This window comes from Typopeltis vanoorti, chromosome 7, assembly GCF_054136105.1.
Source record: "Typopeltis vanoorti isolate ZY-2024b chromosome 7, IOZ_Tvanoo_1.0, whole genome shotgun sequence".
In the NCBI taxonomy this organism is placed as follows: domain Eukaryota; kingdom Metazoa; phylum Arthropoda; class Arachnida; order Uropygi; family Thelyphonidae; genus Typopeltis; species Typopeltis vanoorti.
The window spans coordinates 59,035,531-59,063,236 of NC_143555.1; the positions used below are offsets into that span (position 1 = coordinate 59,035,531).

A 27,706-nucleotide genomic window follows, 5' to 3' on the forward strand; every position below is an offset into this window, starting at 1 on the left:
AAGGCACTTAAAGCTAAAAACTGTTACAGACTATAAATCAACCAATTCCAATTATATTTGACAAAACATAACGCGTACCATACATGCATAGCACGTGTATAATCTCACTTGTTGTTATTTAGGAACGTTCTATAATTGGCACTATAATTCCGTTCTTGCATGTTTAGAGATCTAATAAGGGTCTCCCAGATCTTGGGCAAGATAAATCCTTGGTTCCTGTTAAGATTTTGTACAGAACGGGCAACTGTTGCTTCTTTAATAATTCGGGAGCAGAAATCCTCTTCCATGTAAGGAATGGAACTTTTATCCCACTCTATGATATGGTTAGTTCTTGAGATATGAAAGGATAAACCCAATTTTTCTTCTCTATTGTTATTAACGTCTCCAATGTGCTCCCTTTGTCTAATCTCAAGACTTCTTGAAGTTTGGCCAATGTAATTTAAACCACATGAGCAGGGTATGTTGTAAACTCTATAATATTTGAAGAAAGGATGGCTGTCTGTTGGAGATCTTAAGAGTTGCCTAATTGTTTCTTTAGGTTTAAAAGTCACTCTTATTCTATGGGGTTTGAGGAGTCTTGCAACCTTATTAGAAGCTGTCCCCCACGTATGGAATGACAATTGTAGAAATATATTGTGTGTCATCTTGTTGTCTGTGTGTGTGGGGGGGGGGGTCAGAGAAAAGTATCTTGTGGACAAGTCTCTGAGGGTAGCCATTCATGGCGAGGTTGTTAGATATCAGTGATAATTCATCTTGGAGATCTTGTTGATCTGTTGTAATGCGGAAAGCTCACTTTTTTAACATGTGTACAATGCTAAGTTTCTGAGAAATGTGGTGGGAGGAGCTAAAGTACAAATAACGTCCTGTATTTGTGGGTTTTCAGTAAACTAAGAGGCTGAGACGACCATTTGTTTGCTTCTTGATTAGGGTGTCCAGAAATTATAATTTGTTATCTTTTTCAAGATCTAGAGTGAATTTGATTGTATGGTGTAAAGAGTTGATCTTGTTTAGAAATTCAAACAGGTCCTTTATTGTGTGGTTACAAATAATGAAAATATCGTCTACATATCTCCACCATACTGTGGGTTTAGGGTTTAGTTGAAAATTTTACTTTCAAGATCTTCCATAAAAAGATCAGCACAAGATGGTGAGAGAGGGCCACCCATTGCAAGGCCAGTCAATTGCTGATATATGGTTTTATTCCATAAGAAAAAGTTAGATGTAAAACAATGACGGAACAGGGAAGTGATATCTTGTGGAAACAAACTTCCTAAAATGTTGATAACTTCTTCCACAGGAATGTTAGTGAATAGAGATGTAATGTCCAGGCTAGTGAGTAGGTCCGTATTGGAGATGTTGTTCAATTTCTTTTCGAAATGTTGCGAATTTCATATCTAAGCATCCGAATTATGGATGTATTGTTTGAGGAGGCTTGCAAGGTGTTTTGACAACAGATAGGTGGGCAAGTTGGTACTATCAACAATAGGGCATAATGATATTCCATCTTTGTGTACTCTTGGAGCGCCATATAGTCTTGGTGTTAGTGGACGCATAGACTTCAGTCTTCGTTTTAAATCTGTAGGCTAGTTCACCATGTGACGCAATGAATCAGTCGTATCATCGTGATTCTTTAATGTTGGATCTGTGACTAGGACACGGTAAATGAATGTATCTGATAATAAGTTGCTAATTTTATCTTCGTAATCCCTATTGTTTAAAATCACCATGCCCTTATCTGCTTTTAATATAATGATATCTTTTTTTCCCTTTAAACTATACATTGTCAAATTGATCTATTTGACTCATCTTTATACAAATACTATGGAAAGATTTGGCAGATCACAATTGGTTGCTCTTGGTTTCTCTGAGACTCTTGTCTGAATGTGGCACAAATCCTTTGTTAAGTAAGTTCCCATTATTTGGCCAGTCTCCTGAATTAACAACACTTACTGCAGTTAGAAGATAAGGAACTATTCACTATCACTGTAAATATCAAATCAGGAATTTTGCAATCCAATTGCAAAAATCAGGGGACTGCCCACATAATGGCACCTCACTTAACAAAGCTTTGTGTGCATTCAGACAAAAGCCTCAGAGATATCAAGAGCCACCAATTGTGATCTTCCAAATCTTTCCATGGTGGTTTTCTTCCAGAAGTTCCTTAGAAACCATACTCCACCATAGTAAATTTAAAAAGAAAAGAATGTTTTTGGAATGTACAACAATACTCAGAAATCAATCTAATTTAAACATGTGCAGATGCATAAAACTTCTTGAAATTTAAAAAACAATAACTGTCAGAGGTCCCAGTTTAATTCTAGGCTGCCTACAAACGCCAATAACAGCACATCACCTAGATAGAACTTTAGAGTCACCCACCTTTCATTAAGCATTGTGTTGTCTGTGTGTGTGTTACAAAGTTACAAGTGTTAATTGTGCTCCTTGAAGATGTCTCAGTGACTGATATGAAATACTGGAAGCATTAAAATTAGTTTTTAATACTTTCCTAGTGCTGTTGATATTCCGTTAAACTGCCAACATGATGTCCCCCAGCACTTCAGCCTTAACACACAGAATGTGGTGTGCAGAGGATCCAGAGGCAAGTGACCAAGATGGTGAAGAGTCTCTGGAATGCTCTCTAAAAGGAAAAATTGAAGGTCAGTGGGTTGCAGAACTTGGTTAACAAGAGGAAAAGAGGAATGTGAAAGACGCAGAGGAATTTTTATATATATGTATATATAACCGCACGGTTAGCTTAGTGGCTGTGCACTTTGCAACCATATGCCTGGGGAAGGAGTGTCCTAGGTTCAATTCCTGTCGGTGACGTGAGGAGCTGAAGGTTCTTCCTCAGCCATAGCCAAGTTAGCCAGTCTTGGACACGGACAGTAGTTTTTTCACCAGTTTATCCTGGGGTTTTTCATCCTGCAAAGCAGAAAACCGATCTTGAGAACTCAACACTACGGACATAAGATACACCGGGGCGTAGGGCTGACCACCTTATCCTGTGAACGGTTTGAGGTCCGATGATTAATAAACCCTCGACATTGCAAGCTAAAAGAGGGTAAAAGGAAGATGAGATGAGATTGTCTAGATGGAAGAGCAGAGCAAGAAGTCATTCTTGGAAATTCAGTAAACGTATGGTCAGTAAGGGCAAGGGCTCTATCTAAATTTTTCACTTGGAGACTGGAGAATGAGTGGAACAGGCTGCCACAGTCTGTTGTGCATGCTTTTTTCAGTAAGTCTCATCAAGGAGAGATATGAAAATATCTTCAGATTCCTTGGAGATGCCTATACAAATAATTTCTATTTAACAGCTTTAATGGATTAAAGTAAGTTTCATGGCTTATACATGTAGCAAACATTATGCCAAATTTATTCAAAAATTCCAGCATATTTCATCCAACATCATGTGGACAATGCCAGGGAGAAATACATTAGAGTTTTTGAATAAATTTTATACAATTTTGATTACACGTGTAAGCCACAAAATTTACTTTAATAATTCATTTGTATGTCTCTTGTAAAGAAACAAAATTTAAAACATATGGCAGAACAGTTAAAATGTGAAATGACTCTTATACATTTGATATTATTATTATTATTATTATTACATCACACCTCCAGGGAGTCCAAAGACTCATCGAGGGAGGGCATCTACTCTACAACTCTTCGTCTCACTACTCCACCAACTTTCATCAACTAACACCAACGCCATCTACTGCCGACTACTACCACTAGTACTTTCACAGGCAATCACAAACATCCATGCCAACGGCGGGATTCAAACCCGCAGCCATTTGGCTGGAGAGTGGATACGCTAACCACTCAGCCAACCAGGCCAGCATATGCAAATAACATTTCTGTATCGGAAAGAATGTGATACACAAAACAATGATTAGATACTTCATTTCAGATGTTACTTATTTTGTTTATTTAGAAAAACAAAAGACCTCTCTTGTATTATATAGTCAACTTTGGCCAGGACTTTTCCTAGTTATAACAAACTAGGAAAAGTCCTGGCCAAACATCAGTGCTGTTCTAAAGAAATTCAAATCAAACTTTCCATCATAATAGACTATTTCTTTCATTGCAACAAGTTTAATATAATGAGATTTGATCATATATCTTTAGAATTTTAAAAGCTTATATTTAAATCACAGTAAGGTATTTCACGTTCTTACCAATTCTCTGTCTAGATGACTATTGACAATGACAAATCCTGTATCCCATTCTACTTTGAAATGACTATCAGGATCACCTTTGATAATGGAAAAGCTCAAATTTCCATTAGCAAGGCTATCTGCATCAGTGGCAAGAACCTATTAAATTAACCATTATAAAATTTCTGATATAAAAATGTAATAAATGTAACAAATATTTCTAACTTTCAGAATTTATAATTTTTTAAATATCATAAGATGTTATATAATTTCTCATAAGAATAACTTGCTTGCTAATATATTATAAATTCAGGTGAGAATGTGGTGACATCATTATATAGTAGCAGACACTTGTTTCATTCAGGTTACTGTGTACAGGTTAGGTAACTTTGATTTGGAGAGGTTGATGAAACACTGTGGATGGTCCAAAACTTTTTTGCATGTTAAGGTTCTCTGTATCATTGCCATAATATGATATGCAGCCTTCAATGCAATGAAGGATATGCAAAACTGCAAGTTATGCAATGTAACCTCTGAGCTTTTGAGACAAGAGACCTTGAACCACCTGTCCAAGGTCTCTTGTCTCAATTTCCTCCAAATTATCCACATCAAGTGTATATTTTTCATGCCATTGTTGCCTACCAAATTTCAGAACCTTACACTCTGCAGTACTGAACTGACAGTTCATACTGTTACCCAATCATACAATCTATTCAGTTCTTCCTGTAAGGTTATTCATTCCCCATTAGTCTTGACAGTTTTGCATCGTCTACAAACAGTTGCATCTTCTACTTCCTCTTGTGGGTTATCCCATCTATTAGGATATTATGATGCGACTTTACATGCGCGATCCCAACTGATTCGTTGCAGAACCTGACGTGTTTTTTTTTTTGGGGGGGGGGGTATTTTATGTCTGTAGGAGTGTGTGTGTATGGGGCTGGTTTGCCTGTTCTGAGGGACAAAAAAAACCAAAGTTTCCAGGAGAAAAAACCCTCCAACTCACCTTTATTAAAAGCGACCAGATAAAGGTTCCTTAAATCATGGACGGGAATCGAACCCAGGTCTTTCAAACCAAAGGGCTTTGTTTATACCGACTGAGCTACAGAGGCTCTATCTTACAAACATTTGTATATCACCAGTTAAATAAACCTATTCCAATATCATTAATATACAAATTAAATAAAAATGGCTCCAAAACAGACTTCTGTGGCACACCAATAGGGACTTTGTTCTTCCGGGATGCTGCACCCTATACATGATTTTCGGATACCTATCCGAGAGTCAGTTGTCTATCTAGTTCGCTAATTGATCATCCAATGCCATCTGCTCCAGTTAAGTTATGAACTTGTGGTGTAGTAATTTATCAAAAGTCTTTGCAAAATTTAAGTATAACCATTGTATATATGCATCTCCCTTGTCCAATGTGTTCATCACCTTGTTATAGAATGTAAATAAGTTGGTAAAACATAACCTCCCTTTACCAAATCCAAGCTGATAAGAGAGAGAGAGAGAGAGAGAGAGAGAGAAAGAATACTGCGGTTATCCAGTCACTTTTGTATCCTAGTTCTCACCAACCCCTCCATTACTTTAACTACAACTGCAGGTATACAGATTGGCCTATAATTTATAGCTTTAGCCTTATCGTCACCTTTGTGAAGTGGCACAATTTTAGCTTTCTTCCTTCCACTCCTTTGGGACTTGTGCTGTTGCAAGATTCTTGTTAACAGGTAGGCCAAGGATGACACTAACTGCATGGAACATTCTCTGAAGACACATGGCAATATGCCATCAAGTTATTTATTATTATTATTATTACTGTTAAGAGACTGCCAGGAACTCATCGAGGAAGGTCATACTATATTTGTACCAGCTGTCATGCTTTTTATTATTATTATTATTATTTGACACCTCCAGGGAGTCCAAAGACTCATCGAGGGAGAGTGTGCCAACAGCATCGAACGATTGGCTCCCTTCCAACTACTAACTGCACTCAAACTTACTTAACACGTTCGCTGCCACGCTACTTTGGCATGGTCTGTTCCCCTACGCCGAGCTGTTTTACTTCTTCAAGGTCAGTACGATAATCTCGTTACCGGAGGTAAATGACCTACGAGTATACTCGTAGTTGGCTTGTACAGAGCATATATGGTCTATGAGAATACACAGTTTTGAAGCTAGCCCCACAAGCCAAGCATTTTCACTTCTTCAAGGTCACTACAATAATCTCGTTCCCGGCGGTAAACGTCCTACGAGTATACTCGTAGCTGGCTTGTGAAGCAGGATTAGCCACTACGAGTATACTCGTAGTTGGCAGCGAACGTGTTAACTGAGCCATTAGTAGCAGAGGCTCTACCAATCGGCCAACCTTTGTCGGTTTTGGATGGTCCAAAACTTTTTTGCATGTTAAGGTTCTCTGCATCATTGCCATAATATGATATGCAGCCTTCAATGTAATGAAGGATATGCAAAACTGCAAGTTATGCAATGTAACCTCTGAACTTTAGATCCAGTGAACCACCTGTCCAAGGTGGTTCACAGGATCTAAAGTTATCGCTTGTTATCGAATTAATTCACACTATTTGCACACACAACATCCAATGGCAATCCATTCCAATCACACACCAATATCTATGAGAGAAAAATCTAGTTCTCATCCTCTTCTTGAAATCATTCATTCTCACCTTCCAAGGATGCCTTTGCATCCTTTCCCCACCCTCAATATAATGAAAAATTCCATTCACTGAAATTCTCTATGACCCTTTCAGAGGTTTGTAATTCTCAATCATATCTTACCTCATTCTCCTATTACCTAGAGTCTGTAGCCTACAAACTCTCAATATGTCCTCTTAATCAGTATTGTACAATCCTGATATTATTTTTGATTCTCTTTTTGTGCACTCTCTCTCTCCCCACTGTATCAGAATTGCTATGGAAACCAAGAGAGCAGACCTGCGTGCAATAATCTAAGTTAGGTCTCATCAAGCCTCTGTAAAGAGGCAAAATATCTTCCATATTTTTACATGTCAAGGTTTGTTTCAGCATTGCAGTTATTCTCTGAGTTGTATTTACAATTTTTGCTATATGTATGACCCTTGAACTTCAACTTCCTGTCTACTTAAATCCCCAAAATCCCTAGTCTGATCAGTTTCTTCTAACGTAATCCTACAAATATAATACAGCACTGGATATCTAATAACATCAACGTGTGATTAGATATCCAATTGCATCTTAAATTTATTAATATTGATTTGATAGTCATTTTCACATGCCCACAATTTCAGCCTATTCAAATCATTCTGCAAGAACTGCATATCAGCAGCACTCCTGATTATCCTACCCATCTTTGCATCATCAGCAAACAGCTGTATGTCACATGTCTGATCCTTTCCAAGTCATTAATGTACAGATTGAATAACAATGGACCAAGAACTGATCCATGAGGTACATCACTAGTTATCTTGAATCTTGCAGATTCACTCCCCCCATACACGACTTTCTGGTATCTGTCATTCAGCCATCCTCTTATCCATGCCATTAGTTTATAATCCAATCCCATATTCTCCAATTTATGCAACAGTCCTCCATGCTGGATTCTGTCAAAATCCTTAGCAAAATCCAAAAAAGTATCATGGTGTACCATTCCTCTTGTTTAACTCAGTGGTAATATTATTATAGAATGTGAGCAAGTTGCTAAAACATGATCTTACCTTAGTAAACCTGTTTCTGAATGCAAGCCCTAACCAACTTTACCAAAATCTTCACTACCACTCCTGAGATAATGATTCATTGATAGTTGGAAACATCAGTCTTTGCACTACCCTTGATGGGATTACCATACATTCTTTCCACTCTTGCAGAAGCTTTCCTGTTATGAGGCTCAAATTATATAGCCTTGTCAAAGGAATAGCCAGTTCAGTGGAACGCTCTTTTAATATCCATGCTGATATCCTATCAGTCCCTATTGCTGAATTCTTATTCAATTTATGCAACAGATTCTCTTGAGTTTCTTCAGTCAGTGAAGATGTAGTAGTGAGCTCAATGTTGCATAAACCACATTGGTAGCATTTAGCAAATTGGGCACTCGTTAATTGAACAACCTTTTCCACATCTGTCACCTTCACACTATCTACATTCAAGTAGAGTTATCCTTTCTTATTCATTCTTTCTTTTACTTGCAGCTTCTTTGGGGTTGTCTTTAACTTGGAGAGCCAGTTTCTTTTCATATGCAGCTTTCTGTACACCACTTGTGATTCTTCTGGCCTGCTGCTTATAATTATCATAACTGATAATTATAATTTCTTATGAATCCCTTGCTTAATTAGATTACACATCTATTTCATTCTTACTGTATTTATTCTTTGAACCCTTAGGGACACATTCTGATATCGCATCGTAATAAGTATTTTTCAAACACTTCCCACACACTGTAGATATCCTTCCCACTCAACAACTGATACATAGCACAGAACCCAACATACTCCTCATATGGTCATAATTTCCTGCTTTGTAGTTCAGCATGTAACCTTTTCTGGATGGAACATTCATAAATCTAGCCACTTACCAAGTGACTGCCAATTTTCAGGGAAGATGGAGAAGATAGGAATGGGGGGGGGAAGTACTGTTGATGATAGCAGATGAATTGCAACCAACAAGAATAGCAGACAGGTGGGAGGGTGGCTGTTCATTTGAAGCAATCTGGTGTGAAATTAAGACTGGTAAGACAAAAATACAGTTGGTTGTTGTTGCTATAGGCTAGGGAATTCCACAGATAATCTGGAAGACATGCATCTGCAAATTAGTACGAGTACAGGTCGAAAAATTTTTATCGGAGACTTCAACTACGGAGATATAGAATGCAAAGACGAAAGATCACATGGCAGAAAGGAAATAGAATTTAAACACCTGTTGAGAGATAATTACTTACGCAGCATGTGATGGAGGGGACTAGGGGTGGGAGAGTATTGGATGTGGTCACAGGATCAGAAGAGCTATCCATAACCAAGTTAACAACATTGCCTCCAATTGGTGAAAGTGACCATGCAGTCTTGACTTGGGAAATTGTAAAACATGAGGAATAATCTATCAAGAAGGGGTATTTGTGGAACTATAAGGCAGATGGTAAAGATATGCTCAGGAAGAAGCTTAAATCTGTACCATGGCATAAAACACTGCAGGGTAAGAATGTTAGTAGTGCATGAGATATAGTTAAGAATCATTTAGAGGAAGCAGTATTAAATTGTATACCTCAGGTAAGGAGGGGTTAATCGAGTAGGAGTTAGATGAATGAGTAATATCATTAAGCACAAGTTACAGAAGAAGAAAACACTGTGGAGGGTATATAAAGAGAAAGGTGACCAGCAAACTCATGAGCAGCACAAGGCTCAGGCAAGAAGGGTGACCAGCATGGGAAGGAAGGCAAAATCAGATTATGAGAAGAATTTAGCTGAGCAGGACAAAGGAAATCCCAAAGAGGGATTTCCTTTGTCCTGCTCTTTCGTTATGTGGCAAGTAAGAGGAAGAATGACTATGGAAGATTAACCTTAATGAGTGATGATGGTCACAAGGAGACAGAAGTAGATAAAATATTTGAGTTACTGAGTGACCACTTTGCAGTAACCTCACATCTTGCTAGTGAGGTTACTGCTTTAACCTATGTGAGACACTAATGTGGAAACAGAGTGGATGAATTGGAGGTACTTATTATATCGCGATGTGGATAGCTTGCAGGGTAATTTAAATAGGCTGTCAGTATGGGCAAAAGTTAATGGGTGTCAGTATAATGTCAAGAAATGTAAAGTTATGCAACTTGGGATAAATGAAACTATTGATTTAGTGATTGTGGTAGACAGAGAGTTAAAGTTTAGAGGGCACTTCATGTTAGAGATTTAATGGAATATTAACAACACTGAGAAAGGATTAAAACTAATTTTAATACTTACAATATTTTGTCTCCGTCACAGAGACATCTTTGGGATTACAAAAAAATTTTGTAACAACACACACACAAATACAATACAAAGTGAAACTAAAGTCCTATCTAGATGGCGCACCCTCTATGGGCATTTGCAGGTGGCCTGGGATGTAAAGAGGGATCTCTGATAATTAAAGTTTCCCAAATTTTGGGAAGTTTAGTGCAACCGTATTTGTTTATATTAGGTTGATTCCTGAGCGCAGATGCAGATTCAAAGAATAGTCTTTCATTTTTGAATTTATTATGGTGGAGCATGGTAGTTTTAATCCTTTCTCAGTGTTTTTAATATTCCATTAAACCTCTAACATGAATTCTTCACACTACTTAAGCCTCAACACATGTATTTAGAGGACATATTGCTAAGGTTGCACATAAGATGTCTTGGCTAGTGAAGAACACATTAATTACAACTTCCTTATCTCATTAAGTAGAGAAAAAGAAGGTCCCCTTGGTTTCTTGGGGATGTGGACGCAGTGGAAAGGATTCAAAGGAGAATGACCAAGATGGTGAGTCTTGTGGAATGTGCCATATGAGTATAGATTGTAGGTGTATGGATTGCAGAAGTTGGTTGATAGGAGAAAAAGAGGGGATATAATAGAAACATTTCAGTTGCTTAAAGGATTTTATAGGATAGATGCAGGGGAAATGTTTCAGAATTTGGCTAGAGGGACAAGAACAAGGGTCATCCCTGGAAGTTGAATAAAGGTGGGGTCAGTAGGGGGGTTTGAGACTAGATTTTTTGCTTGGAGAGTGGTAAATGACTGGAATCAGGTGCCAGAGTCACTTGTGAGTGCTTTTTCTGTTAATGGGTTCATGGAGAGGTATGATAGACTGTGTGGATAGATTGGGTCTCCCATGATGAGTCTTCCAACTCAATGGAGGTGCCTGTATAATAATAATAATAATAATAATAATAATCATTGTTACCAACCGGAGGCAGCTAGTTACATCTCTAACTGAAACCCCTTTGACACTATAATCAGATCTAACGCTCTGATCATGAGTTCCTTCTGTCATATACTGCTTGAAGAATTTGTCTTGCAACAGCTCAATAAATTCAGTTTCATTCTTCTCGTGATTTCACAGCAGCTATCTAATCAATATTTGCATAATTAAAGTCAGCTGTTATGATTACTCTTTTTTGTATCCATTGTATATATTTCGCACCCATGCATTTCTTCATCATTAGAAACTGATCCACCATTCTTGTAACAACACCTCACTATGTATTTAATCTGTTAGACTCCACCTCACATCAGATGGCTTCAAACTCAATGTCAAATGAAAAACTGTTACTAGTATTGCAATCAAAAGTCTCAACTCTAATTGGATTCAAGTCATCTGATATCATTAGCAGCATCCCCAACTCTCCTATGCTATCTGTCCCTCCTAAAAATACTGTACCCTTTGCACTCGATACCAGTGCGCCCATTAAGTAATAAGACAACAATTATTATACCAAAACAAAGAACTATACTGCTGGCCTGGTTGGCCGAGTGGATAGCATATCCACTTTCCAGCCAAAAGACTGCAGGTTCAAATCCCACCTTGGGCATGGATGTTTGCGATTGTCTGTGGAAATATCAGTGGTGGTAGATGGCATTGGTGTAATTGCAGTCAGTTGGTGATTGAATGGTGGAGACGGAGCTGTAGAGCAGGGGTACCCTCCCTCGATGAGTCCTTGGACTCCCTGGAGGTGTCAAATAATGATAATAATAATAATAATAATATATTTGGAATTGCCAATTACACAGATTCAAAGTAATCTTCCTCCAACTGCACACAGCATTTACATCTGTTCTTCAAAGACCTGATGGAAGTCCTGAATGGGAACCTCCTTCAGTTTCTGGTTCACACTACATTGGATGTCCTCAATGTCACTGAAACACTCCCCCTTTCAAGGCACACTTCATCTTTGGGAAGAGTACAAATTTAAAACTTCTGAGGAAGCCAAATCTGGCAATATGGGGGGGGGGGGGGTTGCTCGATCACACAAATTGGCTTCGAAACCAGAAAATGCTTTACAGGCAGTTTACAGGAAATAATTTGCAGTGGATAATTCCAGCAATGTCAAAAAAAAAAAAAAAAAAAAAAAAAATCATTTTCTTGACATGTGACTTCTGCACCAGTGGTGTAGTAGAGTTTTGCTGCCCCTCTCCATACACACCAAAAATAGTACAAAAAAGTCAAAACAACATACAGGGAAATAAATTAAAACACTATGCTTATTTTTGAAGTAAAACTTTAATTTCAACAATATTATTTTTCTTGCTTTTCTGTTAGCAAAATCGTCGATTACATTGGCAAAGTCTATTTCATAATAATGTAGGTAATTCTTAATCAATTTTATTTAGAAACACTCCTCTCACAACTAGCAACACTTATAGCAATTGTGGGGAAAATTCGCAGTAGTATTACAATATTTGGAAATGAGTTCTCGAGACTGTAATTTAGAATTAACTGCAAAAGTTCAAAAAGGTTCAAAGTGCCACCCTTGGCAGACCGTCCCCCTCTGCCCCTCCCTAGCTATGCCTCTGTTCTGCACCCTTACTTTCTTCCTTCTGGGGAGAAGATATCCCATGGCATTGCATGCTCTGCTGTTTCATATCTAGATCAAACTGAGAATACCAACTTTCATCACCAGTGACAATTCTTTGCAACACATCACAATCTTGATCAACTGCATGGATGAAATTTTGAAAACATGCAACCCAGTGCTCTCTGCTCATGTGTCAATGTATGCAGCACTTCTGTAGTAGTTTTTCCTAATTTACAGTAAAATTTTATCACAGCTCTTTGCTCCATGATGCAACTTATATAGTTGATGCAGAGATTACAACACACTCTAGCAGGAAAAAGAAAACCAGGACGTCCTCTCAAATGATTCAACGATGACTTCTAAGGCCGGAACAGGCCATGCTAGGCCTAAATCCTTGATACGCATGATGATGATGATGATGATGGTGATGATGGGTGGCGCTAGTGTCCTTGGTAAATGTGGCGGTCGTGTTTAGCTAGTCTAGAAAACATGTTTTTAAAGTTAAATATAGTGTGGCTTTTTGTCACAAATTGTGCTGCAGTTGTGCATCGGTTAGAAACAAGTGTCCTTCAGTGGTATTATTGTTTAGAACTGTGTTGTATATATTGTTTTTTCACTGCCGTTTGTTTCGCTATATCAACGTGTAAAGATGGCGTCCAACAAGAAACGTACGTCAGCGGCGCACAGGACTTCTACTACTACACGAAAGGCTGGCTCAGCGTTAGATTTTTCGCAATGGATGCGTTGCGGAAACTGCTACATGTATGCACCGAAAAATGTGAAGGATCTGTGGTCGGTCTGGCAAAATGAGAAGAACGAAAATGTCGACGTATGTGAGAAGTGTCGGGATAGGCTGGAGCGTTTAGGGATGGAAGCTGACATCGGGACCGTAGCGGAAGAACTTCGGCGGGAGTTTATGAAAATGAAAAATGACCTTCATCTTCTTCATGAGGAAGTGGAAGTGATCGGTAAGGAGATACTGAAAGTTAAAGCTGAGTTTAATGTGTTAAACAGAGAAATTAGGACTATAGAGATTACTTTAGCTGAAGTAACTAGAACAGGATTACATATGGGTGAGTCTTTGGTGAATGATTCAGTAATAAATAGTATGGGAGTGATTGGGAGTCAACATAATAAAACCACAAGTGGCCTAGAAGAAATGAGATGTAGTGAGAGTGGGGGGGTAAGTAATAGAGAGTTGAGTAATGAAGCTGGAAGAGTCATGCTGAATAGTGTAGAGAATGAGTCCATGAGTGTGGACTTGAATGAAGTTAAGAGTGGTAAAATATATGGTGATTCTATGATTAAGGGTATGGAGAGTGGTATGCATGAGGAGTGCTTGGCTGATGGGACAATAGAAAGAGTGGCTTTAGCAATAAAGAGAGGGCATGAAGCAGACAAGATGATAGTTATGGTGGGTACGAATGACCTGAGATGTAGTATAAATCGGGTAGCAAAAGATTTAAGAACATTATTAGATATTGTGAAGAGGAAAAGTGTCAATGGGAGAATAGTGTGTGTGCTGCCTCGATTTGACAATTACGAGTTAAGTAGACGAGCAAAGATAATGAATGATATGATTGCAAGAATGTGCAGAAAAAGAGGTCTGGAGTTTGTTGATGTTTGGAGTGTGTTTGAAGGAAAAAGGCAGTTGTATGCTAGAGATGGACTGCATCTTAATATTATTATTATTATTATTACTATTATTATTACTAAACAAGACCTCATGGAGTCAAAGACTCATCTAGGAGGTCCTTTTATCTCACACACATCTCATCATACCGGGTCTTAAACACATTCAAACTCCTTGCAGACACCACACTCTCAGGCAAGGCATTCCAATCATTCACAACTCTGCACGAAAAAAACCTGCCCCTCACTCCCCTACTCGCACCCTCTTTATACAGTTTCCAGGTATGACCTCTGGTTCTCCCCTGATCTCCCACTATTCTCTGTAGAACTTCTCCACCATTGATCCTATAACAACCCCTTACCAACTTGTAGGTCTCTATCATATCTCCCCTCTTCCTTCTCTCCACTAGACTCTGCAAATTACATCTTTTCAATCTTTCCTCATACTCGACATTCCAGAGGTCAGAAACTACCTTAGTCAGTCGCCTTTGGACCCTTTCCAACATCTCTTCATCCTTCTGAAAACCAGGTGACCAAATCTAGGCACAATAGTCCATGTGTGGCCTAATCAAAGCCTTATACAATGGAACAAGAATCTCCCTACTTCTACACGTCAGTGTCCTCCTCATCATTCCCAGAAGTCTTTGTGTTGTCTTCACAATTTTGGCGATGTGTCCCCTAAATTTTAAATCCTTATCCACTATCACTCCCAGATCTCTTATCTCCTCTACTTCCAACAATATATTCTCACCAAGCATAAATTCTGCATCCCATCTTTGTTTTCCAAATTTTAAAACTTTGCATTTTGCAACATTGAACTCACATCCCCATTTGCTTGCCCAATCACTCAATTTATTCAAGTCTTCTTGCAAGGCCACAACATCTTCACTACTCTTTATGGTTCGTCCCAACTTTGCATCATCTGCAAACAGCTGAATATCTCCATCCAAATCTTCGCCAATATCATTAATATACAAGTTAAATAGTAATGGCCCTAAAACAGATCCCTGAGGCACTCCACTAGTGACTTTCCTTTTCCTGGATATTGCACCCCCATACACAACTTGTTGATACCTATCAGATAGCCAGTCTCCAATCCAATGCACTAATCTAATATCCAACCCCATCTGCTCTAGTTTGACTGTCAACTTATCATGAGGTACTCTATCAAAAGCTTTTGCAAAATCCAAGTATATTACTGTGTATCCTTCTCCTCTGTCCAAGGAAGCAGTCACTTTATTGTAATAAGTAAGTAGATTACTAAAACACGACCTCCCTTTAGCAAATCCATGCTGTCAATCAAAGATTATACCATTGTTGTCAACCCAACTCTGGATCCTAGTTCTCACAAGCTTCTCCAACAACTTAACCACAACACCTGACACACAGATAGGCCTATAGTTTGATGCTTGAGTTCGATCACCTCCTTTATGAAGTGGCACAATCTTGCCCTCCTTCCACTCTTTAGGGACTTGACCAAGTGCAAGACTCGTATTAAAAAAATATGTCAAGGCAGGTGTCAACTCTCTGGCACATTCCTTCAGAATACGCAGTGATATATTATCAAGTCCCACAGCCTTATTTACATCTAGTTTACTCAACTCCCCAAACACCTCTTGCTCACTTACAGTCAGTCTCTCCTCCCCATCATCAACTGCTCTTAATCTCTCCATGAAGTCACATTCACAAGATTGAAAGATCTTTATGAACTGTTCATTAAGTATCTCCACCACACATTCTGCAACAGCTGTCTTTATACCATTTCCTCCAATCAATGTCATCCTTCCATAATCATTCTTTCTTTTGCTGGCTACATATCGAAAGAACTCCCTAGGATTCTTTTTAGCTTCATTAGCTAACTGCTGTTCATACCTCTCTTTAGCTACTCTCACCAACCAAGTCACTCTCCTTGCCTGGTCTTTGTAAACCTCATGAAATTGGTTACTTCCACTTCTCTTATGCTGCCTCCACAATGCCCTTTTTCTCTGTATTGCATGCTTAATCTCTTTATTCATCCATCTCATACCTAACTTATTTAACCTTCTCACCCGTGGTATACATTTAGACATTGCATCCACTAAATATTTTTTGAAAATCCCCCAAGCTGCATTGATCTCTTTTCCAGCTAACTCCTCATTCCATGCTACACCTGCAAGCTGTCTCCTGAGCTCTTCATAATCACCCCCCTTGTAGTTCCACATATACCCTTTTTTCACAGGGGTCCTTGCACTGCTGGCAACCACCCAAGTAATCACCTCACATGGTCACTTTCACCAATTGGTGGATGATTTGATACCTCATTGATAATTACATCCTCCGATGAGATGACCAAATCCAAGACCCTTAATCCTCTTGTGCCCTCTGTTACATACTGTCTGAGATAGTTATCCCTCAAAAACTCAAGAAACTCATTTTCTTTACTTCCAGTTGCTATCTCATCATTCCAGTCTATATTGCCATAATTAAAATCACCCATAATGATCACCCTTTTCTTATTTGCTTGGCTTATTTGACTATACATTTCACTATCACCACCATCCACATTACCAGGTCTATAACAACATCCCACCAAGTATTTGATTCTATTCACCTCTATCTCACACCATTCTGCCTCAAAACCACTGGCCCCATTTCCCTCTTGCATCTCTACCTTGTATGGACATAACTCTTTCTCTATCATCAATAGCACTCCCCCTCCCTTTTTACCTCTTTTATCCTCACGAAACACATCATACCTTTCCATCTCTATTCCTGTCAGGATGTCATCCTCATCTAACAATGTCTCACTTATTCCGACAATCTCTGGGTGCACAGACGCAATTAGTGCAACCATTTCATCTGCCTTGTTTCTTATACTTCTAGCATTGGTATACAAACACAACAACTCATTTCTGGATCTACAGCTAGTTCCGCTGATACCACTCACTCGATGTGATCTCTCCATGCTGGACTGGGGCCATTTCCCTTTCTGCTTCTTCATTTTAGAACCCTTTGCAATTCCATCTGTTTCCTTTTGATCCCTGATCATCCCATTACTTTCCTGCCTACACATTCTCTCACCTCCTCTTGGAGCATCCACCTTTCTCATGCTGTGTATCCCTGTCCACCCTGAGCCTCGCCGTTTCCCTGCTCCTCTTGCACACCCATTCTCTCATTTTCTATACTCATGCCACTCACTTCCACATTCATTTCCACTCCTTCAATCTCTCCTGTCTTACTCTCCTGCTCTTCCACATCACTCCCCTCTCGATCTGATTCATTCTCTCTATTCACTTCTCTACCTTCCAGCAGCAGTCTCTCCAAGCGACTCACACCATAACCACTCAAATGCAGTCCATCGCTCCCATACAGCTCACTTCGTCCCTCAACCTCATTCCACACATTAACAAACTGTACTCCCATCTCCTCACACATTTCAGCCAGAATATCATTCATAATCCTTGCTCTCCGCCTCATTTCACCACAATCATACCTAGGCAACACACTGACCACCCTTCCTGTCACACTATTCTCCTTTATCTTTCCAAGCAGTCTCCTGACATTCATTTTGACATGCTCTTTGTTCTCTCTCAAATCATTCGTACCAATTAATACAATTAACTCTTTTGCTCGTTCCCGCCTCATATTCAATGCCTCAATCACTCTACTCATTTTACCGCCTGGAAAACATACCTTGTGCATTTTATCCTCTAGCACACCTTTAATAATGGAGTAGCCATACAACGCCACTCGCTCATCTTTTGTTAACTCTTTCATGCCATCATGATTTATTTTAATAGTTTTGACCTGAATTCTCTTAATTTCATTCCGCATCCATTCCATTTCTTGCTTCATCCAATCCAATTCACCTTCTGAACCTCGCGACACATTCACTCTATCATTAAATCTTTCTAACTTTCTAACTCTCGACCCCCTCTTCTCACTTTCCCTCTCATTCATCCTTCTTTGTTTCAGTACTTTCGGTCCAACATACGTCCAACTTTCACTATCATTCTTCTCACTTTCACTCTCACATATCTTTCTTTGTTTCCGTACTTTCGGACTAACATGCGTCGAACTTTTACTGTCATTCATCTTTCTTTGGTTCAGTACTTTCGTTCCAACATGCGTCCAACTTTCGCCATCAGTCATTCTTTTTTCGCTATCATTCATTCTTTCTATTTTTTTTACTTGCGATTTCTACACCACGCCATTTCTACTTTCATTCGTCCTCTCGATTTCGTTTCTTTCCGCCTCACTTTCGTCCCTTTTAACATCCGTTACGGTTGTCAAATCGCTCTTTTTCTTTTTTCCTGATTTTTTTAACATTTTTTCGCTTGTCTTTCTCGCCACCCTTCTCTTTCAAACGTGCACTCGCAACACAATCGGTACTAGCACTTTCTGTCATCAACTTCATATTCGCATTCATCAATTCCTCGTTCAGGTCACATTTCGCACACACCCTTCTTCCATCGGCACTAAACATCCACAAATCGTTTATGTAGTCGAAGGAATACATATTACAAACCTCACACTTAACGAACCGACTGAAATCCAAATTAAAATCATGGAATGACAATGCCGCCGCCAAAAAAAGTGAGCTGGACGTGATGGAAGGTCATATGCGATTGAAGAAGTTATTGTTTTCTGAACAGGTTGAAGTTATTGGGCAGGGAAACTAATATTGAAAAGGTTGAGTGTAAGAGAGAGAAACTTTAGCACTGATTGTGTATTTATTGATCCTTATAGGCAGAATAAATTTCAGAAGAGAGGGGATAAAAATCGGCATAGGACTACGGTAGTTAGTGACTTATATATCAGTTCTAAAGCCGGTACTAGATCTAGAGGGAATCTGCAATTTTTGTATACCAATGCTAGAAGCATTCGAAATAAGAGAGAAGAATTTTTGGCATTAGTCAGTGAAATCTCACCAAAAGTTGTAGGCATTAGTGAAACTTGGCTGTCAGCAGAAGATGTGGTCACTGGAATTGAATGTGATGGGTACAGTATTTTCAGGGAGGATAGAGATGATAGAACAGGAGGAGGAGTACTGTTGATGATAGCTGATGTGTTGCAGCCAAAGAAAGTAGTATATCATGATGATAGACATGTGAATGAGAGTTCATTTGAGGCAGTCTGGTGCGAAATAGTGACCAACGCAACCAAATATACAGTTGGATGCTGCTATAGGCCAGGGAGTACGGGGGGGGAGATATTGAATTCATGCATCAGCAACTTAGTGCAATGAGTGAAGGCTTAGTGATTATTATGGGGGATTTTAATTATGGTGATATCAATTGGAAGGAGGAAATATCACGTAACAAAAAGGAAATGGAGTTCATACATCTTCTACGAGATAATTACTTAAAACAGCACGTAACTGAAGGGACACACGTGGTGTGAGAGTGTTGGACCTGGTTATTGGTTCAGAGGTTATATGCATAAGTAAGGTGTCCTCGTTACCTCCAGTTGGTGAAAGCGATCATGTGGTATTGACTTGGGAGGTTGCAAAATCTGTGGATTTTTCTGTTAAAAAGGGGTATGTACAGAACTACAGGTTAGGCAATTATAACAAGCTTTGGAGTGAGCTTGCAGCCATCCCATGGCAGAACATATTGCAAGGGAAAGATGTTAGCAGTGCTTGGGATAAAATCAGCGGGTATCTGAGGAAAGCAATATCAGATTGTGTCCCCATGGTCAGGAGGTCAAACAAGGCAGGCATTAGATGGATGAGCAGTAGTATCAAGCTTGAACTGCAAAAAAAGAAAATGTTATGGAGAATTTACAAGGAGAAAGGCGATCAGGACACCCATGAGCAGTACAAGGCTCAAGCTAGGAAGGTTACCAGCATAGTAAGAAAAGCTAAATCAGATTATGAGAAGACCTTAGCCAAAGAGATCAAGGGTAATCCCAAATAGTTCTTCCGCTATGTGGCAAGTAAGAGGAAGAATGACTTCGGAAGGATAACCTTAGTGGGTGCTGATGGTATTGAGGTGACAAAATCAGATGTAAAAGTCAAGTTACTGAGTGATCACTTTTCAAAAGTCTATCACCCAAGTGAGGATATCTCTATACCTATAGCAATACCTAATGTGAGAATTGAAGCTAAAGAATCAGAGGTATTAAATATATTGCAAAACTTAAATGCAAACACTGCGGTAGGCTTAGATGGAATATCAGCTCGGGTATTGCGTGAATGTGCAAATGAATTGTCAACCCCTCTTACCTGGATATTTAATTTAAGTTTGAACTCTGGTATGGTCCCTAGGGAGTGGAAGTTAGGCAAAGTGGTTCCTTTGCATAAGGGTGGCTCTAAAACTGCAGTATTGAATTACAGACCAATCACCATCTCAGGAGTAGTGGTAAAAGTATTGGAAAAGTTGGTTAAAGACAAAATTCAAGAATGGGTGGATCAGGATATGATACTCTATAGAGGCCAACATGGTTTTGTTAAAGGTAGATCCTGCCTTAGCAATCTATTAACTATTCATAATAGAATAACATCTGAGTTGGACAAAGGAACTGGCTACACAGTGTTACTTCTGTATTTTGCTAAGGCTTTTGACAGGATACCCCATAGAACACTGTTACGCAAATTGGAGCAGATGGGAATGGATATTAAATTGGTGATATGGATAGGAAAATGGCTCAGGGAGAGATACCATAAGGTGGTGTATGGAGGAGCCGAGTCCAGAATGAGGCAGGTGACCAGTGGTATGCCTCAGGGCTCTGTGCTTGGGCCAATGTTGTTTAATTTGTATATAAATGATATAGGAAACGGCTTAAACGGAGATATTCAGTTGTTTGCTGATGATGCAAAGTTGTGTAGTGCAATAAAAAATCAAGCTGATGTTGAAAGTTTGCAGGAGGATTTAAATAAGCTGGTAAAATGGGCAAAAGAAAATGGATGTCAGTTCAATGTGGAAAAGTGTAAAGTCATGCATTTTGGGATTAAAAGATTACCAGCTGTGTACTACATCGATGGAAAGGTACTCCAAGAGATTGATGAGGCTAGGGACTTAGAGGTATTCGTAGATAGGGAGATGAAGTTCAGAGGACACATTGCTAAGGTGTCCAAGATTGCACATAGGATTACTTGGTTGTTGAGGAACACACTGACATCCAGAGATAAAGAGGTTATTATTCCCCTTTATAAAGCATTGATACTTCCACATTTGGATTACTGTGCTCAGGTCTGGTCACCTGGATTCCTTGGAGATGAGGAGGCTGTGGAGAGGTTTCAGAGAAGAGTGACCAAGTTGGTGAGTGATATAAAAAATGCTCCCTACATTGATAGATTGAGAACTTGTGGATTGCAGAGATTGGTTGATAGGCGAAGAAGAGGGGATATGATAGAAACATTCAAATTACTAAAAGGTTTTTATAGGATTGATGCAGGGGAAATGTTTCAGCTGTGTGATAGTGATGGAAGAACAAGAGGTCATCTCTGGAAATTAAAGAAGAGTGTGGTTAACAAAGGTGTCAGAACAAGGTTTTTTGCCTGGAGAGTGGTGAATGAATGGAATTCATTGCTGACTTAGTTGTGAGCTCTTCGTCTGTAAATGAATTCAAGAAGAGATATGACAGATATTGTTTTGCTAGTTTGGGTCTCCCGCGATGAGTCTACTGACTCCATGGTGATACCCGTAATAATAATAATAATAATAATAATGATTACTTAATGGGAACACGGTGTATGTCTGCTTCTGATAGCTAGGTCTCACTAATGCCTACTGTGAGGTTCGAACATATTAATCAAGACAATGAACGCTACTCTTTTGTTTCTGACATTCCGAGCATTCATGTACAGACATAATAAGTCACCTGCATGCTCTTTGTATACTCTTGTCTGCAGTCTGCATGAGACAGCTCAAACTTGCAGATCTCTGTTCTTATCTACTTCCTTATGATGCAGACATTGTTACACATGCTTGATAGGTCTGAACCCAATGAACAAAAAATTGCAGAATTGTTCTCTTCATAATCATTTTCATAATAACCATTCCCTTCATTACACAGTTCACTCTTATCATCATTACACTCTTACACACAATTCCTCCCTTTAGCATTCAGTTTCCTTGACTCTGTGTCATGTCTCATATCAATTAATAAATTTTTAAGACTCTGATGCTAAACATATTCAAGTGTAGTTCATCCCTCTTAAATAAAATCCAATCTTCCCTCCAGCTCACTCCACACATCCATTCCTTCTATACAGCCCACACATCGAATCATTTGCCATCACAGTCCTAATTCATTTCCATCATATCTAGGTGCTTCTTACAACTTTTTCACATCCTCTCTCATAATAAATTTATTGCTAGTTAAAGCATTGGTACCTACCAGAATTACAACTTCTTTTGCTTTGCTTTTCTGTTTTTCAATTGCTTGTGTTATAGTTTTAATTTTTGCTCCAGGAAAACTTTATGTTATAACCAGCTAATGGCATGTTTTATGATAGAGTCACCATAACAAATAACATCCTTCTTTTTTTACAATCCACTTTACTTACCAGTATTTCATTATTGCACACACTAATTTATCTAATTCTAGGTTTTGTTTTTTTCCATTTTGCTGCTGAACTTTTTTTATTCTTCCTATGTTGCTCTAAATGCCTCTTGACGTTCTGTAATTCCCTCGTCATCTGTCTAATAATCTGCTTTAACCTAAAAATTTCAGATGTTTAATTATTTTCATCATCTTTAGTGGAGAAAAACCTTCTTGTTCACTACTTCACTATTCTTGCTAATGTTCCATTTCTTCTGCATTTTTTCAGCCATTTACAGCTGTATTTAATATTACAATATCACAATAAAAATATGTTATAAAGACGCTAAGTAGTCTCAAAACTCTTTTATAAGGGAAAAACACAATAAAACAGATAAAAATCACAAATTTTACATGAGTGCTAAATTACACTGACCACTCATAATATAACCTTGACCCCATATTCCTGCTTACTTACCACATTTTAGCTTACTTAATTTCTAATATAACCGTTGATTGCTCAGCAGTAAGTCTTTTCTGATTTCATTCTCTATGCTTGATCTTCAGTTTTTCACACTGAAGATGAAATATTCTGTTGAACTGTTCTGAATATTTTTATTATGACCTCTGCAGTAGTTATCTACCACTTTCATCCATTAACTTCATCATTCTTTCTTCTACTTCACACTTATTGAAAAAAATTCATGAGGGTTTTGTCTTGGACTGATTTGCTAATTTCTACTCATACTGCACTTTTGTTGTCTTTACCAACTTAGTCACCTTCTGGCCTGTTCTTTATACCCTTCATGCAACTAATTCATGTATACTAATGCCAGAAGTATTAGGAACAAGAAGGAAGAATTTTTGGCCTTGGTTGGCACTTCCAGGCCGCAGGTTATTGGCCACGTGTTGACTGATTTAAGTAGTAGTTTTCTTTTTGTTACATCTTAAAAATATTAAATCAGTCAACACGTGGCCGGAAGAAACAATCAAAAAATTAATACCGCAGTATGCCTGCGCACCCAGAATTTATGGCCTATCAAAAGTACACAAAACAAACACGCCATTACGTCCTATTGTGGAAGGAATTGACAGTCCAAATTACTACTTAGCCAAAAAATTAGCTGCCACACTCAAGGAATTGCTTGGTCATTCCCCTTCCTACATAAAAAATACACAACAATTCATAAACAAAATTAAAAATATTACACTCAACAACCAAGATCTATTAGTCAGCTTTGACATAACTTCCCTTTTCACCAATGTCCCAATCAATGATCCTATCCTACTCTTACAGAACATATTTCCACATGACATCACGGCCCTCTTTGCCCATGTACTTCGCTCCAGATATTTCGTGTGGCAAAACAATTTTTACCTTCAAAAAGAAGGTACCATGGGCTCTCCGCTCCCCCCCCAATAGCGAACTTTTATATGGAAGATTTTGAGCAACGAGCTCTAGAATCGGCGTGCCTAAAGCCCAAAATTTGGCTCAGATACGTCGACGATATTTTCGCCATTTGGCTCCACGGCCGCCAAGCACTAGATACATTCCTTAGCCACCTGAACAAACCAACACGAATGCATCCAATTCACCATTGAAATAGGAAAAAACAACTCTCTTCCGTTCCTAGACACACTTGTCACACGTCTTCCTTCAGGCTGTCTCTCCTTCTCAGTTTACCGCAAACCTACACACACAGGCCAATACATACACAAAACTTCCTATCACCACCCAACACAAAAACTAGGGGTTATAATCACCCTTAAACACAGAGCTCAAACCATTTGTTCAACTGAACTTAGCCCACCCGGGGGTTTACAAAATAGATTGCACTTGTAACATACCGTACACAGGGGAAACAGGACGAACCATCCCAATCAGAAAGGATGAACACAAACGTCACATAAAATACCTCCATTTTGGAAAAACCGGCCTTTCTGACCATGCACTCCAAACATACCACAGAATTGACTGGAAAGATACCAAGTCCCTACACCGCACCAAAACCTGGTTTGAGCGTAAATTCAAGGAAGCATGTGAAATGCGCAAACATGATCCGAATCTGAATAAAAATGATGGTCTAACAATCCCAAGAATGTGGAGGACCCATCTACAACCTTCATAGCAACCGCAAACAAAAATCTCAATACAAGACCCAGTGAAGTGTTTTTTTTTGTGTTTTTTTTCCCCTTGAACATTCAATAGCAACCTGGACAAATCCAGAAGATAATCGTAATATAACTGTATAATTCCAGGAGAAGCCTAGTACATGAGGACTTTAGCAGAGTTTATTGTAGTTTTATTTTTATTTTTATTTTTTTTTATTTATTTATTTTATTTTTATTTTTTTTTTCCACTAGAGGGCAGGCTAAGAAAAAAGATTAGTTAACAACATAGATGTAATTTACTTGTGTAGTGTGCAACAGCATGTAGTTTGTTCTTATACTTCTGAATGTATCCTTTCTGAAGATGACCTCAATACAGGGGTCGAAACGTAAAGTTATTATTTTATTTGTAATCAGTAAAATAATCTTTTTAACACGTGTGTTTTGTTTCCCTAATTTAATTAATATGAATGCTGATCACCGTGTAACCTTAAAAGAAAGAGGGATAATAATAATAATAATTATTATTCATCTTGTGCTGCCTCTAAGGAGCCTTCCAGATTTCATGCTTAGTCCCCTCATTCATCCCTGTGACATCTACCTTATTCAGCCCTTTGACCTTCAGAATACTTTCAAAAATTGATGCTGTTAAATATTCCCAAGCATAAGATATTTCTTTTCAGCTCAACTCCTCATTCTATGCTATAGCTCCAAGCTGTTTCCTAAGCTTCTCATAATCACTAGCCTTGTAATTCCCCATATACCTTTTCCTTACAGAAGTCTTCATATGGTTAGCCACAGATGGGGGTAAGTAAGAACAGTGAGATCTTGCTATAAATTAATTAATGGGATTAATAAATTAATTGCCTTCATCTTGCTAAGATGAAGGGAGTGTTTAATCATCTCATAATAGATGTCATCAAGGCCAACTGCACTAGGGTGAGAGAGGAGATGTGCTCTTTGGAGTTCCTCCTTAGCAAAAGGCTAATTGTATGGTTCTATCCCCTTAGAGCAGGAGTATCAAACTCAATTGGGCCGCGGGCAATTTGGTATAAAACTGTATCTCAATTGGGTCGAAAAAATTTTTGACTAAAAAAAACCTGCACCAAATAGAATTCAATGGAAGTGAAAGAATGAGTATAAATAAATTGGAAAATTAATAACAAAAATTTTATTTATTCTAAGTCATTAGGAAAATAATAATATAATGATTATGACAACTCAAAAAAAAAAAAGAATATTTTTGTTATAGTAATATTTACAATAGATAGCATTTAAACCAAATTAAACTGAAATTAATTTATCGCTGCTTTGAGTTTGAGTTAGTTGGCGCACTCACACACATCTAACTAAAAATAATAGTTTTTAGTTAGATCCTGTGTTTTCCAGTGCAACATATGGTTTTGCTTGAGTCTACATAGCATGGTTAATGTGGAAGGGGACATGTGATTCATTACTTAGCACCATTTTTATCCCACTTGTCTCTAATTGCACTAAACAAATATATTACACATGTTGAGAAATACATTACACAGACAGCAGATGTCTCTGTACTGTACTGTACTTTATTCAGTGGTACAATAAAACCACTTGTTTTTCTTGCATCTGCAATATAGTGGAAGTTGGGGAGGGTGTGTTGTTTACCGCAGGGAGTGAGTTATCACCCTGAAGAGAAAGTGGTTAAACTTTATTTTCGTGTGCGATGTATATGCAAAACGTTTTAATTTCTTTTTTCGTAAAGTAAAATCAGGGGTGCGAGTCATATGCAAGGGCAAGTTATATTCGAGTAAATGTGGTATTTCTGTTTTTTTATAAAAAGCAACCATCCTTTTTTTAAAATCTTTCCTTGAGGTGTCGTGGGCTGCAGGAAATTGCTTTGTGGGCTGCCAGTTTGACACCCCTGCCTTAGAGTTTAGCAACCGTTTCTCTTGTTGCTCTTTCAAAACCAGAAAATCAGGAGGATAAGAAACTGTTACAGAGATTCTGGCAAAGTTTTCTCCTAAAGTGCCTGCCATAGTTTTGGGATAAGGAACAATACCTCCATTATGTTCCACAGCAGACAATCGATGCATTCTGTATCTACCTTTCATCTTCTGGATTTTAACCGATACAATTTTTGTACTGGCTGTTTGATTAATTGATTATAAATTCAACCCAGGAGCACATTTATATGCTATTAAGTTTGTTGTGTTATGGTAACTATGAAATATACCACATGCATTATCTTCATCTTTTTGATTGCGTGGCACTCTGGGTTCCACTAAGGCTTTGGGTAGAATGGAAATCGGGATGATGTTTTTGGAACTGCTGCAGTTTCTGCATGGACAATACAATCTGTTATGTACTTCGCTTCTTCATTGATAGGTGTCTGGCTGACTACATTTGTATTAAATTTTGCAGATTGGGTACATGTACTCCAGTCAGTCTGGTCCATTTTCCACATGGGCTTCTGTGTAGGAGGATATGGTTCCTGTGAAGATGTACTAATAATTGGAAAATAATCACTTCCATATATGTTTTCTTTAACATTCCATGTGAGCAGTGGAAAAATGGCAGGGGAACAGATTGTAAGATCAATTGCAGAATAAGAGCAAATAAGCATATGGAAGAAGATATTTTCTCCATTATCAATAAGGGGAAGGTCATGGTTTTTCAGCATCCACTCAATGATAAGACCTCATCTATTCATGTTGGTGCTACTCCACAGAGTGTCCATTAAAGTCACCCACTCAGAGTATGAGCTGAGGCAATTGCACTAGGAGATTATCGAGTTCCATTTAATTTAATTCAGAACCTGGTGGTAAATATATTTAGCAAACTGTGATTAGA

At 38.4% G+C, this 27,706-nt stretch overlaps 1 protein-coding gene across 1 annotated transcript in view; it reads right to left on the minus strand.

Annotated features, from left to right (window-relative positions):
- LOC150104706 (fat-like cadherin-related tumor suppressor homolog) overlaps positions 1–27,706 on the minus strand; it is a 573,066-nt gene that overhangs the window by 232,838 nt on the left and 312,522 nt on the right. Inside the window, exon 18 of the mRNA XM_090395611.1 lies at positions 4,182–4,319. Coding sequence (XP_090251737.1) covers positions 4,182–4,319 — 138 coding nt within the window. The remainder of the gene's footprint in view (positions 1–4,181; positions 4,320–27,706) is intronic.